This window comes from Aethalodelphis obliquidens, unplaced genomic scaffold, assembly GCF_003676395.1.
Source record: "Aethalodelphis obliquidens isolate GAN/ISIS:26980383/991018 unplaced genomic scaffold, ASM367639v1 scaffold65, whole genome shotgun sequence".
Taxonomy (NCBI): domain Eukaryota; kingdom Metazoa; phylum Chordata; class Mammalia; order Artiodactyla; family Delphinidae; genus Aethalodelphis; species Aethalodelphis obliquidens.
Genome location: NW_020838009.1, coordinates 4,822,461 through 4,836,024, shown reverse-complemented (window position 1 = coordinate 4,836,024; position 13,564 = coordinate 4,822,461). Strand labels below are relative to the sequence as shown.

Genomic DNA, 13,564 nt, shown 5'->3' with positions numbered 1-13,564 from the left:
CAGGGATTGAACCCACGCCCCCTGCAGTGGAAGTGTGGAGTCTTAACCACTGGACCACCAGGGAAGTCCCCTGGAGTGGCTTAAAACAAACATTTGTTGTCTCAAACAGTTTCTGCACGTTAGGAAGTCAGGACAACTTAGCTGGGTGGACATATGTGGCCCAGGGTTTCTTATGAGGTTGCAGTCAAGGTGGCAGCTGGGGCTGCAGTCATCTGAGGCTCGACTGGGGCTGGGATCCTTTTCCAGCGTGGCTCCCACACATGGCTGTTGGCAGGAGGCCTCGTCCCTCATCTGTAGCCCTCTCCTCATGACACGGCAGCTGGCTTCCCCCAGAACAAGTGGTCCAAGAAACAACAAGAGAGCAAGCAGGAGGCTGCAGACCCCAAAGCGGAACACCATCACTCCTGCTTTATTCTCTTAATGAGGAGCAAGTCACTAAGTCCAGTTAACACTCAAGGGGAAGGGAAGTAGCCTTCACCTTTTGAAGGATGGGGTATCGGAGAATTCGTGGATGTGCTTTGCAACCAGCACAGTGGTGGTAACTTTCATTTCTCACTACAGGATCAAGGGATCTCACACCTAAAAGATGCTCAGACAATCAAGGATAAGAGGCATTTTTCCAGACATTCCTAATAATTAAAAGCCAGCCACTGACCTTGAGCTGGGAACAGGCCCATGAGGCTCTTTCCAGACTCTGCCACTTACCTACCAGGTGACCTTGGGCAAGACGCTTAACTCCCTGATTTCATTTCTTCATCTGTAAAATCGGAATAATACCTGAGACAGGTCTGTAAATTGGTCCTGTTTCCCTGTTGGTAACATGCAGGGTTTAGCCTAGAATGAGGGAGTTCAAACTTCAGACTTAGGGCTACCAGGTGATGCCTCAGAGCCACTGTAGGGCAAGAAAAGGCCGTGCAAGCCAGGTTCTAACCCCTCCACCCCCAGCCCGACCTTGGCCCTCCTTTGGGGAAGGCGTCTCTGAGCCATCCCATTTGAGCCACTTCACTGGGCTTCCTATATGGAGATAAAGTTCTTCAACTTGAAAACCAAAATGCCCACTTGGCATGTAATGTCCACACACACATGTGCGTCTAGGTGGGTGCTCACTCCTCACCCTGATATTCTGGAACTCCGAAACTAGCACCTCTCTCGCTTTGATTCAAGGTGGCCCCTGCTCTTTTTCAGAATGGAGTCATATCCCTCATTGACTGCACTTTATTGGAGGAGCCAGAAAGCACGGAGGAAGAAGGTAAGTGTGCAAGTCACGTGCAAGCCTGTGTGTGCTCACACAGACGCACGCACACTCCCCCTGAAAGGTTGGACCCGGGCATTGGTTTCTTTTCTTGCGAGAAAGGGAGGATGCTGGACCCGGAGAGGCTGGTCCTGGGTCTTTAGAGAAGGAGCTCTCTGGCCCTGCAGGTGACAGCCTCCTCCCCCTTCCTGGTTCCTTCCAAGCTCCTTGGGTCCCTGGACTCGGTGCCGTTGGGTTTGGGGGTCACACTTCTCAGTGAGCACCCCTCCTTCACGCATCAATTTGCTACATGCACAGTGGCTCACTGGGCCACGAGGAAGAGGCCGGGGAGGCACCTGGCCTATCTCTGTCCTCCAGTGGAAACGGGTGGGGTGTGCAGGGACACACGTGCCACCACCAGAGGGAGTGCTGGGGAACGGTCCCCCGCAGTGGTGTTGGAGTGACCAGGACGGGAGGCAAGACTTGGGGAGAAGGGAGCATGTGAGTGGGGCCCCAGCAAACCAGAAGGGGCTGGGCAGGGAGCTGGGGGAAGGTGGTGCCCAGGTGCTCGGAAAGCCGCCGTGTAGGGGTGTCCATGGGATCTCTCTCCCCGGGGAATCAAAATTGGGGGATGGGCTTATTATTTTAGGTGAAGGGGTAGGGTCACTACTGTCTCTTGATTGGACCAAAGTTGGTCCTCGTCTCCCTCCTTCACTGGCCCCCCAGCAAGGCTCTGGAGGCCCTCCCCTGGGGGTGCACCAGCTGGACTCACCGTCTTTGCCTTTCCCCAAGGTGGGGCTCCTCGAAGCAGGGCTGTGTCTGAAGGACCCCAGATCCCAGTCCCGGCATGGCTTGGGCTCGGGCTCAGGGTTTGCTGGGGGCTGGGGGCATAGTCCACACACACACACACACACACACACACACACACACATACACATGTGCACGCGCGCGTGCCCTGGTCAGCTGCAGCGGGAGCTGGGCTCTGCACCCTTCGTGACCCTCCACTGGGGACGGAGCCAAGCGCCCCCCCACCTCCCCCACCAAGGCAAAAATACATGTGCAGCAATTTACCTGGAGCTCTTACCAGCATGATCTTCAGTCTTGGCCACAGCTGGTCCCGATTCAAGTGGAACTGTCAGTCCCCAAAACCCTTTTCCCTCCAGGGCCACGAAAGGGAGAGAGGCGTGGCCCCGTGCATCCCCCACTCAACACACAGACACCCCACTTATGAGGAGCCAGCGTCATCCCATCCTCGAGTCACCACACGGAGCGGGCTCTCCAGTGCCCTCACATTCTCACGTGTCAGCACTGGAAGGGTCGGGGACCTCAGAGCCGTCACGCCCCACTCTGCTTGTACAGGAGGACGTCTGAAGCCCAGAGCGGGAAGGGTATCACCCCAAGGTCACACAGCCAGCAAGCAGAGACCAGAGCTGTAGCAGGCCTTCCACAACATTCCACCCCATTCAGGGGACCCCTGATGAATGTGGCCGTGTTGCAAGGAATCTCTGAACTGTGATCTTAGTCTTTCCAAATAAAGAGTTCAAGGAACCCTTCGGGTTAAGAGCAGCAATAAAAATACCTAGAATTTACTTTGGCTTTGGGGAGCTCTCAACTGAGCTAAATGTCTAGCTGGGTCCATAAAAGCTTAGGATCTAAAGTTCTCCTCCTGGCCCCTGTATCACCTTGGCGTAGCTGGAGGGCCCAGCTGTGAGGCCAGTTCTAGACCTTGCTTAGCCGCTGCCCGGCTGGGGGTCTTATAAAGTCCTCCCCGGAGACCTCAGCTCCCCGTTGGCCTAATGAGGGTAGAGCCGACTGGTGATTCCGAAAGGCTCTTCCAACGCGGCATCGGAGCTGTCCCTGTGTGGTTGTAAGCTACTCTGCGCTCTAGGTCTTAGTTTCTCCATCTTTGAAGTGGGGATTCCTCACCTTAAGAAAAAAAAAAGATGTTCTGAAACTAGCAAGTGGCCTGGTGCCCTACTGCTGCTGTCACCAGTGGGGCGAGGCAGGTATCGTGCAGTCATTTTCCAACTCAGAAAGGCCCACACTCATTCGACTAACTCCGTGTTTTGCACCTGGAAGCCAAAGGATCCGGCCAAGACATAGACCACTTGGATTTTAAGATCGGGGTGGAACCAAAGGATTCCCCGCCCTTCACAGTCATCCTCGTGGCCTCATCCAGACAGGAGAAGGCGGCGTGGACCAGTGACATCAGCCAGGTGAGCGGCATCACTTGTCCTTGAAAGCAGGTGGTCCCTTCATGCCGAAGCTGGTGGGGGGCGGGAGGCAGCTACAGGGTTCTAATGGAAAAGACGTGAGTATCTCTGCCAACCAAGGCTGAGCCCAGCTAGCTGTCCAGCTCGCAGAGTCCCCTGGGCCCCCCGTAGAGTGTGGTCTGGGAGCCCCTTGCATCTGGATCATCCCTAGGGCAGTTTTTAAAACTCCAGATTCCTGGGCTCCCCTCTGGTCCCCTGCAGATTTACTACATCCAAGTCTCTGGCACGAGGCCTGGGAACCTACGTTTCGGCACACGCCCCAGGCCATTGGTACCACAGAAAAGTCTGAGCACCGTGACCCAAGGGTGCTGGATGTAGCAGAGCCAGGAGAGAAAGCAAAGGGCCCGCAAAGCCCGGAGTCCGCTCTGCAGGAGGGAAGGTTTGCCTGCGCCAGCGTTAGGGCCCCACTGGGAGAGTCACAGGAAGCACAGACCTCCCAGGGACCAGAGAGCAGACCCAGAGGGCTGCGGTCACTTGCAGGACCAGGGCAGAGGTCTGAGTCTGGAAAGAGGCTGTCGGCAGCACCGGGCTGCTGGCCCAGGACAGGCCTCTCCTTGGGCCCAGCCAGGGCCTGCAATGGGTCAGCCCAGCCCCGTCCCAGGAGCACAGGAACCTCTCCGGACCGCCTGCTCTCTGCACAGTGGAGGAGAGTATTAGGAGAGCAGCTGATGGTGGGAGGAAGGGGGCAGCGAGGCTGGAGATGTCCCCCTTTTGGGGGAGGGGGCCTGGGAGCTGTGTTTATGGAGAACTAGGGGGCAGAGCCTTTACTGTATTTCAGGGCAGTCCCCCCACTCACTCTCTGCCCCTCATTTTTAGGCCTCACACCTGGGCTGCCCTGCCTGCCCAGCGTGCCGCCCCGCAGTGTGGCAGGGTGAGGACAACTAGTAGCAGACGTCTGCTCTTTCTCAGTCTTGCCCTCCCAGCTTCAAACAACCAGCGTGAGGGCTTCCCTGGTGGCGCAGTGGTTGGGAGTCCGCCTGCCGATGCGGGGAACGCGGGTTCGTGCCCCGGTTCCTGGGGGATCCCACATGCCGCGGAGCAGCTGGGCCCGTGAGCCATGGCCGCTGAGCCTGCGTGTCCGAAGCCTGTGCTCCGCAACGGGAGAGGCCACAACAGTGAGAGGCCCGCGTACCACAAAAAAAAAACAAAAAACAAAATAAAAACAAACAACCAGCGTGCCCCGGAGAAAACCGAAAAACTGGAAGGCTCAAGCATGGCCTTTTCTAGTCCTCAGGGAGCCATCAAAGGCTCAGGGCTGCTCGCCTGGAGGGTACCCCCCGGGCCTGTGTCCTCTTGAGGGCTGCATTGCTGATACCACCAGGCGTCAGGGCCCCCCAGGCCCACTGATGCCTCCAGGCAGCTCTGATCGGTGGCCAGGCGAACCAGAGCTAAAGAGAGTCTCAGAGTGTGCAGGTGGAGAAAGTGGGCTGGGAAGGGCCACTGACACAAGCCTTCCTCTGGGGCCCACGAAAAACTAGGGGTCCTGGCCCTGACCCACTGTGCCCGCCTCTCTGCTCTCACTTCCCGGTGACCTTGGCCCCTACCCGCACGTACATATCCTCAAAACCAGAAGATACTGTGATGTGACCCTGCAGAGTATCCCATAGCCCAGGCCAAGGAGAGACCCTCTCTTGGCAGAAATGTGAGAGCTTGGAGCAGGGGGCAATGAGAAGGAAAAAGTGATGTATCTCTGAGTCTTTTCTTTTTGTTTGGGTGTATACTGTTTATTCAAAGAAAGATTTGGATTTTGAATTTTTTTCAGAGGCTGAGTAAAATGTACAATCTCCTCCCTTAGTGCTGGCAGCCTTGCCACCCCCAGGCAGGATTTTTACTATGGAAAACCGTCTGTGGCTTCAGGATGTGGGCACTGTGGTGAGCAGAGGACGGGGGTGGGCAGGACGGCACCCGCTGAGCCGGCCTCCCAGGACAGAGGCCCCAGGTCACTGTGGATCTGATCTTGTCCTCGCTGCTGGACCTCAGAGGTCAGCCACAGAGTGGCCAGGGTCGGACACTTCCATTTTTGCAAACAGCCCGAGGAGGTAGGAACAATTATCCCCATTTTGCAGGTAGGGAAACTAAGGCCCAGGGAAGTCGAGTACATCCCCAAAAGGTCACCGAGCTGGGGACTTGACTTCGCATCAGAACCCAAGGGATGCTGTGCGTTGACCCTGCCCTTGCCTGGACGACGCCCTTTGACCTTGCATCAGGCCGGGGCCTGCGCAGCCTCGCTCGGCAGAACCGCCGCTGGGCCTGGGTCTCGGAACGGAGACGGAGGCTCTGACCCGGGGGTCCTCTCTCTGATTCCAGTGTGTGGATAACATCCGGTGCAATGGCCTCATGATGAACGCATTTGAGGAAAATTCCAAGGTCACTGTGCCGCAGATGATCAAGTAAGTGCCCTGAGCCCCCTCTTGTCTGGGCTGAGCTCCAGAGACTGAGGGCCACACAGTGACCACGAGGGGCTCGGACGATGCCGGGGTTCATCTCTGGGGTGTGTTAGGTGTTTGATTTCAGTTAACTTCTATTTGGTTGATGGCTTTGGTTTAGTTTTTGTAGTTGTTTGTCTTGAAAATGTGGATTTTCGTATTAGGCTGTTTAAAGTGGAACATCAGGAATGACATTTCATGCACTCTGTTTTTTTTAATAACTATTTTTCTTTTGTTTGGGCAATGCCAGGGAGGCAGGGCGAGGGGGCTGCCATCCTGCTGAGCTCAGTTCTCTGAGCCCCGCCGGGCAGCGCAGCCTCCTGGCCTGCACCAGCCCTGCTTCTCCTCCAGCATCTGCTCGCCTGACCCCCTCACGGTGCCCCCCAGGTGGCCCACTGGTTCCCTGGCCTCCATCTGAACCGCTGAATTCCCGGCTGCTCTGCCCACCTGGCATACGCCAGGACCCAGCTAACCGACCCCAGGCGTGTTGTCCTGCCCAAAGCAAACCTTGGGGACCCACTGCCTCTTTGCTACTTGAAGTGCACACTCGGGGGAACTGCAGGCCATTATGTAGTGAGGGTGTGAAAGGTCCCACCCACCCCGTTTCGACAGCAGGCCTGATGAAGCGAGCACGCCAGCAGCTAGGAGCTAGCCCAGGCAGGGTCGTGTATGCCAGAGCTTTCAAGCATCCGGCTGAGTTTATGAGGAGTAGCCCCACCCCACCCCATGGCTACATTGTTTAACAGCCGAAGGTGCTGGAGCCCAGAAGGAAGGTCTGGACTTGAAGGCACAAGCCCTGGCCCACAGCTTCTGCTCTGTGTATGACTATGGACAAGTCACTTAACATGTCTGAGCTTGGGTCTCTCACCTGTTATTGGGAGATGATAACACCCACCTGCCTACCTCCTGGATTTGTTTCAACGATGAATTTAAAAAACCACATGTAGAATGATGGTTAAATGTATAGTGGGTACCTACTTATCTTCTGCAAAGAGTGCGTATTGAGGCAGTAAAAGTGAGCAGATGAAACCAAAATAAACTCACCCGTGAAAGAAAAAATAACAGCATTTTAAACTATGATGGTGATAAAGGGAATGGAATATCCAGGTCAAAGTGACAACTCCAAGGACCTGTCGGCTCCCAGATTTAAGCGTGGCCTCCTTGGCAGGAGTAGCCCATGGGCAGCGTCCCACTGCGAGGGCGCCAGGGAGCAGAGATGAGCAGACGTGGCCTCCGTCCTCAGGGAGTTCTCCATTTAGTGAGAGAAAGAGACACATAGAACTCGTAAAACGCTAGCGGGTGCTACAGAATAGAATTTGTATGATGCTACGAACGAGTGTTCAGAGAATGAGTGACTCGTTCACCTGGCACAGCTGGGGAAGACTTTCCCAAGAAGAGGACATCAGAACTGACCTCAAAGGATAAGTTAGGATTTGCTAAATGGAGGGAGGGGGAAGGGCATCCTGGGAAGAGGGAACAGCATGTGCAAAGACGCAGAGGCAGCGAAGCTCATGGTGTGTTTGGGGAATGATAAAACGTTCCATGGGGCTGCAGTGTTGGGAGAGTGGTATGTCCTGGGGGAAATAACCTTAATGCAATTGTGGCCTCCAAGTTCACTACCAGATAAACTCTCCCAGAGGTCTTGGAACAGAAAGGCTCGCAGACCCAATTAAGATGCTTAACCACACAGTCTAGTGAATCAATTTTAAACACTTAGTGAGAAACCAGGGGAAGGAGAAAGGATAGTAAGTTAGTGCCTGTTACACGTAGTTGCATGAGCTAGTTACACCGTGGCCATGGTCCAGCCTCTCTCCCTGCCCCATCTACCTTCCTTGCTGGTGGAGCAGCTACAAGGACCAGAGTTGAAGCTTGATCAGTGGATCCAAGGGCACACGCTTGCTCTGTCTGAGAAGTCGGGGCAAGTATGTCTGGCCACAGTGGCAGCTCACCAGTTAGACTGAAGAAGACCTACAGGTTTATCTATAGTTCTGGGACGGAGGGTAGAGGGTCAGAATGGATGTCGCCAGTGGGTGGCTGACTTAAGACATGAATATTGAGTGTACGCTATGCCTCATGAATATCAAGTGTAGCTTGAATATTTGGTGCACGCTTGGTCCTTCCACCCCTCCTATTTACATCGGGCACATGAATGCTTTACTTAGTGTATATATATGCCTGCCATGGCTCACAAGCTGTTTGCTCCTTCGTCTGTCCTCTTTTTTTGTTTCTCTTATTTTTTTATAGCACAACTGTATTTTCTTAAACAATACAGCGGGCTGAAGAGGTGGGCAGGAGTCAGATAATAGTAACGTGACAGGTGAGGAGTTGGGTTTTCTTCTGTAGGTGTTAACGTTGCACCCAAGGCGGTGACGGGCGCCCCCTGGTGGCCAGGGATAAAGTGGCAACAGAGAGCCTGCCTGGAAAAAGGCATCAGTGGTATAGCTGGAGGGTCCGTGGCTGGGGGGACATTCCCTAGATGTGTTCCCCGTAAGCCTCTGAGTTTCTGGCATGGTTCCCATTTCAGATACCCCACCCTGTTGTCAGACTGAATTAAGAGCGTCCGGATTTTTGGTTTGCAATACAAAGAAACATTTAGTCCCATGCACCCTGAGTATTCCTGCTACCCTCCCGACACACTGCATCCTGGCCCTCTGGTGGGTAGATGCTAGTGGCAGCGTTTGAAAGGAAGGTCCCAGAGAATGAAGGTCATCAACCACCAGCAGCCCAAAGATCCAAGAAGTCTCATTCCATCTGCCCTGGGTCCTGAGGCTCTGCCCCAACATGTGACCTCAAGGACAGGTAGACCGAAGGCGGGGCACTCCCCCTGCAGAAGGAAGAAGAGGGAAGCCCTTTCCAATCAAGCCCAGGCCTCTCGATGCCTGGGAGACAGGAATGCCACTTGGAGTTTCATCAAGAAGTATTGGGGGGCTTCCCTGGAGGTCCAGTGGTTAAGACTTCGCCTTCCAGTGCAGCGGATATGGGTTCGATCCCTGGTCAGGGAGCTAAGATCCCACATGCCTCGCAGCCAAAAAACCAAAACGTAAAACAGAAGCAATATTGTAACAAATTTTAATAAAGACTTTAAAAATGGTCCACGTCAAAAAAAAAAAATCTCAAAAAAAAAAAAAGTATTGGGAGAGCAAAGAGAGAGGCAGGCCTGAATTCACAGTCAAGAGATGCTTGTGTTGTGAGGGACCGAAAACCCCTTCTAGCAGGGCTGGTAAATATCTAACACACGAGCCAGCCATTTGGATCAGAATCCGGAATCCGTGGCAGACATTACTAATGGGTCACGGCAGTCTTTAAGGCTGAGCCTGTAATGGTCAACACAGCCCCAGGCAGTTACTCCCAGTCTGGCAGAACTGGTATCCAGGATGAAAGCTGTTTTTATCACTGCTTTATTGTGCCGTCCCATTTTACAGATAGGGCAACTAAAGTCCAGAATAGGTTTACGTAACATCGGAGTTGCCAGAGGCACCATCACCAACAATGATTGTGAGGCTTGCGACAGAGAAGAAGGGGGCAAGGGAGGTTGATAGAAAAGGGAGGGCTTGGGACTTCCCTGGTGGTCCAGTGGTTAAGACTCCCCACTCCCAATGCAAGGGGGCTCGGGTTCGATCCCCGGTCGGAAAACTAAGATCCCGCATGCTACATGGTACTGAAAAAAACAACAAAAAAACAAAAACAATAAATAAATAAATAAAATAAAAATAAATCTTTTAAAAAAATTCCATTAACCCTTGGAAAAAAAAGAAAAGGGAGGGCTTTTCTCACTTTCTCTACCCCACTCCAGCGGCAGAAGGAGCCCAAAAAGAAGGTGCTAGAAGCAAACCCTTGCCAGAGGGGTCCAATAATCACCACTGAGGATGTCAGGTCTAGGCTGGATGCTTCGGGATCCATGGTGTGTGAGGAGTTGCACTGTCCTTCTAGAAGGTGCAGTCCCATGGTGGGGACCTGGCTTGAGTTAAGGGAGTCCTTTCACCCAAGGGCCGAGGGCAGCTCCCCAGGGATGATGCCACTGCGTCCTTCCCATCTGCAAGTACTTTCTCCTGCCCACTGTCTTTCAGTTTTGCTTCTCTGCAACTTTTCTTCTTCCTTTAGAGGTTTGTAGTCAACTGGCTGGATCCCTGTCTGTCTATTCCATGCCGCTTACATTCTCTCTCCTCACTTGAACCTCTCCACCTTCTCTGCATTCTGGGAAAATTTCTCAAGTTGGCTTCTTGTGTCACTCATTTGATTTTCTGAGTCTCTCATCTGCTGTTACTTGCATTCATGTCCTCTGATTCAACACTCTTGTCTTTCGTTTCCAAGAAATCTTTCCGGTCTCAGATGATTTCCTCTTCCTGGTTGCTTCTTGTGGTTCGGTCAATGCAATATATATTCTCCTGAATCTTGGTGAAAAATAAAACAGGTGTTTTCTAAAATGTTCTGTGTCTTGCAGCAAAGCTACCTTAGAAGGAATCATTCCTGTTTCTTCAGGATTGTCTCTTTTCAAACTGAAAGAAGAGAGACCTGTGGATGTTTAGATCCAGCTCAGCCCTCAGGTCCTCAGCCCACTATGGTCTGGTTGACCACCAGACGCCTGTCCTCACGTGTTGGCAGCCTGAGAGGAATGGGACTTGCTGCCACCAGATCCAATTTAGAAGGTCCCAGAAAAGGACTTGGATTGCTCTGGCTTGGGTTATACCCTCACCCGATGCAAAAATCACTTTGGCCAGAGATGAAGGACTTTGATAGATCTAATCCAGGATGACTGCTCAGCCCTGAGGGTTTCCCTTTTAGTCCAGCTGATGTGACGCAGGCTATGTTAATTGACCTAATACTTTAAGAAGCAGCCGAGGTGAGGTCAAGGAGGAGATGACCTCCCTCTACAAAGACTGAGAAGGTTGAATAAACTGCTAAGGATTCTGCCCTGCCTTGGCACAGGGGCCGGAGGTGTAGCTCTTCATAACTAAGGGAGGAGAGATGTCAGCAGATTGCCGGCAGCAGGAGCCACTAGTAACAAAAATGTGTAAGACTTTTAGACTTAGAAAAAAAATTAGACCTTTGGGGATTGAATTAAGCTATTCATCATATCTGCTGACACTTGCTCATGTAGTTTTTAATTTTGGATTGTGAGCTTATTTTCAGTGGGGGGTTATCTTTGAATGTCTTGTAGAGCCTGGTTGACAGATGCTCTTCCTGAAAGGTCTTGCATTTTTTCCACCAGTTGCCCCAGGAGCATTACATCCTGTGACTACACTAATACTCTTTGGGCTTCCCAGACCACAAAGATAGTAGGTATTTGTCTTCCAAAACCACTGGAAGGGCAAATAATACACTCTCAAGGGAGCTTGACACTCTCCCCATGCTTCCCCCCTCACAGCCTGGGCTAAAACAGAAAACTTGCAATCTTCCTTTCCTGGTGGGTAGATTTTTCTAGGCCCCCTTTCACTGAGCCTCTAACCCTTCAAGGGTCCCAGCTTTCCATGGGGGTCTCACTCCAACTCCCTCCACCCGCAGGCCCAGGCCTGGTCGACTTCTCTGTTGAAACCAAGGCGCTTGGTTTCCAAGAGCAACAGATGCCCTAGAGGCAGCTGAAGCATCAACTGGTTTCCAAATTTCTCTTCATTTTTGGCCCCTGGAAATGTCCCGTATATTTTTTGCCCCTAGTTGTTTTTTTTTTTTTATTGAGATATAATTCATATAACATAAAACTCACCGTTTGAAAGTGTACAATTCAGTGGATTTTACTCTATTCACTGTGTTGTGCAACCATCCCCACTGTCTAATTCCAGAATATTTCCATCACCCCAAAAAGAAACCCATGCGTATTAGCAGCCACTTCCAGTTCCCCCCCTATTTCTACCCCCTGGCACCCACCACTCTACTTTCTGTGTCTATAGATTTGGCTCTTCCGGATATTTCGTATAAATGAAATCCTACAATGTGTGGACCTTTGAGACTAGGTTCTTTCACCTAGCATGTTCTCAGGAGTCATCCATGTTGTAGCATATATCAGTATTTCATCCCTTTTTATGGCTGAATAGTATTCCATTGTATGGGTAGATCACATTCTGTTTATCCTTTCATCAGTTCATAGACATTTGGGTTGTTTCCACTTCGGGGCAATTATGAATAACGCTGCTCTGAATATGTGTGTCCGTGCTTTTGTGTGAACGGACTTTCTTCATAGCTTGGGAACGTGGCAGCACATTATTTTTAAGTTCGTTATATTTCATCCAGCATTTCTAAGAGTTTTATAATGTCAGGTCTTCAGGTATTACTGGGAAAAAGAAGTTGCAGCCCATTTTTCCTCAACGTCAGTCTTCCAAAGCTTTCCTTGTTCCCGTCACAAGCCACCCCGTCCTTCATCCGTCCCTCCATCCTTGGCTGTTGGTGCGCTGGGGAGACAGTGATGGGTGTGCCGTGGTCCAGCCCTCGGCGAGCTCGCAGCCCGGTCGGGGAGACAGCCACGGACTCGGACACCTTCAGACCCAAGTGCCTTCTCGGTCCCTCCTCCCTCCTCAGGTCCGACGCCTCCTTATATTGTGATGACGTGGACATTCGCTTCAGCAAAACCATGAACTCCTGCAAAGTGCTGCAGATCCGCTATGCCAGCGTGGAGCGGCTGTTGGAGAGGCTGACGGACCTGCGCTTCCTGAGCATCGACTTCCTCAACACCTTCCTGCACTCCTATCGCGTCTTCACCACCGCCGTCGTGGTCCTGGACAAGCTCATCACCATCTACAGGAAACCCATCAGTGCCATCCCCGCCAGGTGGGCAGGCCTCCTCCTCCCGGGCTGACCCGCACAGCTTCTGGGCCCAGGAGGGAGACAAAGCTCGGCAGCGGGCTGGAACCTGAGCTGGGGGGATGAGCCCCCCCACCCCACCCCGGGAACCAAGCCCGCCCTTTGCAAAGAGGTCGGGGAGGGCTGACCTGCCTGACGCTGCTTCTCGAACCCAGCTTTCTCCATCTCCCACCCCGGGCTCCTGGGGTGGGGTAGAGTTTGGGGGGGGGTCGTCTCCTCCACAGGACAGGGTTTCCCCACCTTTCCCATTTAAGAAAGGAAAAAAAGAGGAGGGGCGGAGTCAAGGGAAGAAGGGAGGGAGAGAAAGAGACAGAGAATCTTATCCCCTCTCTGCTGCGACCACGTCCTGCTCTGAAGAAGAGAGTCATTTTTTGCACACTTGGGGTGGTTTTCCACCTATGGAGGGCTGGCCACCTGAGCCTTGGCTTCAAGGCCATGTTTTCCATCTGTGTTGTCACAGCTCAGCCCTGTGGGGGGCCAACTGGGACCAGAAAGGTCAAGAGGCTTGCCCCAGGGCTCCTGGAAGTCTGTGGCAAAGTGGGGACTTGAACCCAGGGCCCTGGTCTCGTTGAGCCCACACGGCCACCCCTGTCTGAGTCTGGGTGACAGGCAGGGCGGAGGTGCCCCCTTGCATTTCTTTCCCACCTGTCCTCCTCACATCCCAGCTTTAACCAGCCTTCAGCTGCCCACCCCCAGCCCGGCCAAGCTTTGAGGGGCCTGGTGGGGTCACTGTGAACCCAGGGTCCCTGCCAGGTTAGAATTCTAAGGGCAGGCACATCCCACACGGCAGGGTCAGGCGCTAGACTGGCCGAGACCCGGGGCCAGCCCAAAGAGCCAGCCTC

General features: G+C 53.0%; 1 protein-coding gene across 1 annotated transcript in view; it reads left to right on the top strand.

Moving 5' to 3' along the window:
- RASGRF1 (Ras protein specific guanine nucleotide releasing factor 1) overlaps positions 1 to 13,564 on the top strand; it is a 105,368-nt gene that overhangs the window by 56,048 nt on the left and 35,756 nt on the right. The window contains exons 11-14 of the mRNA XM_027089263.1: positions 1,186 to 1,249; positions 3,311 to 3,447; positions 5,812 to 5,894; positions 12,441 to 12,689. Coding sequence (XP_026945064.1) covers positions 1,186 to 1,249; positions 3,311 to 3,447; positions 5,812 to 5,894; positions 12,441 to 12,689 — 533 coding nt within the window. The remainder of the gene's footprint in view (positions 1 to 1,185; positions 1,250 to 3,310; positions 3,448 to 5,811; positions 5,895 to 12,440; positions 12,690 to 13,564) is intronic.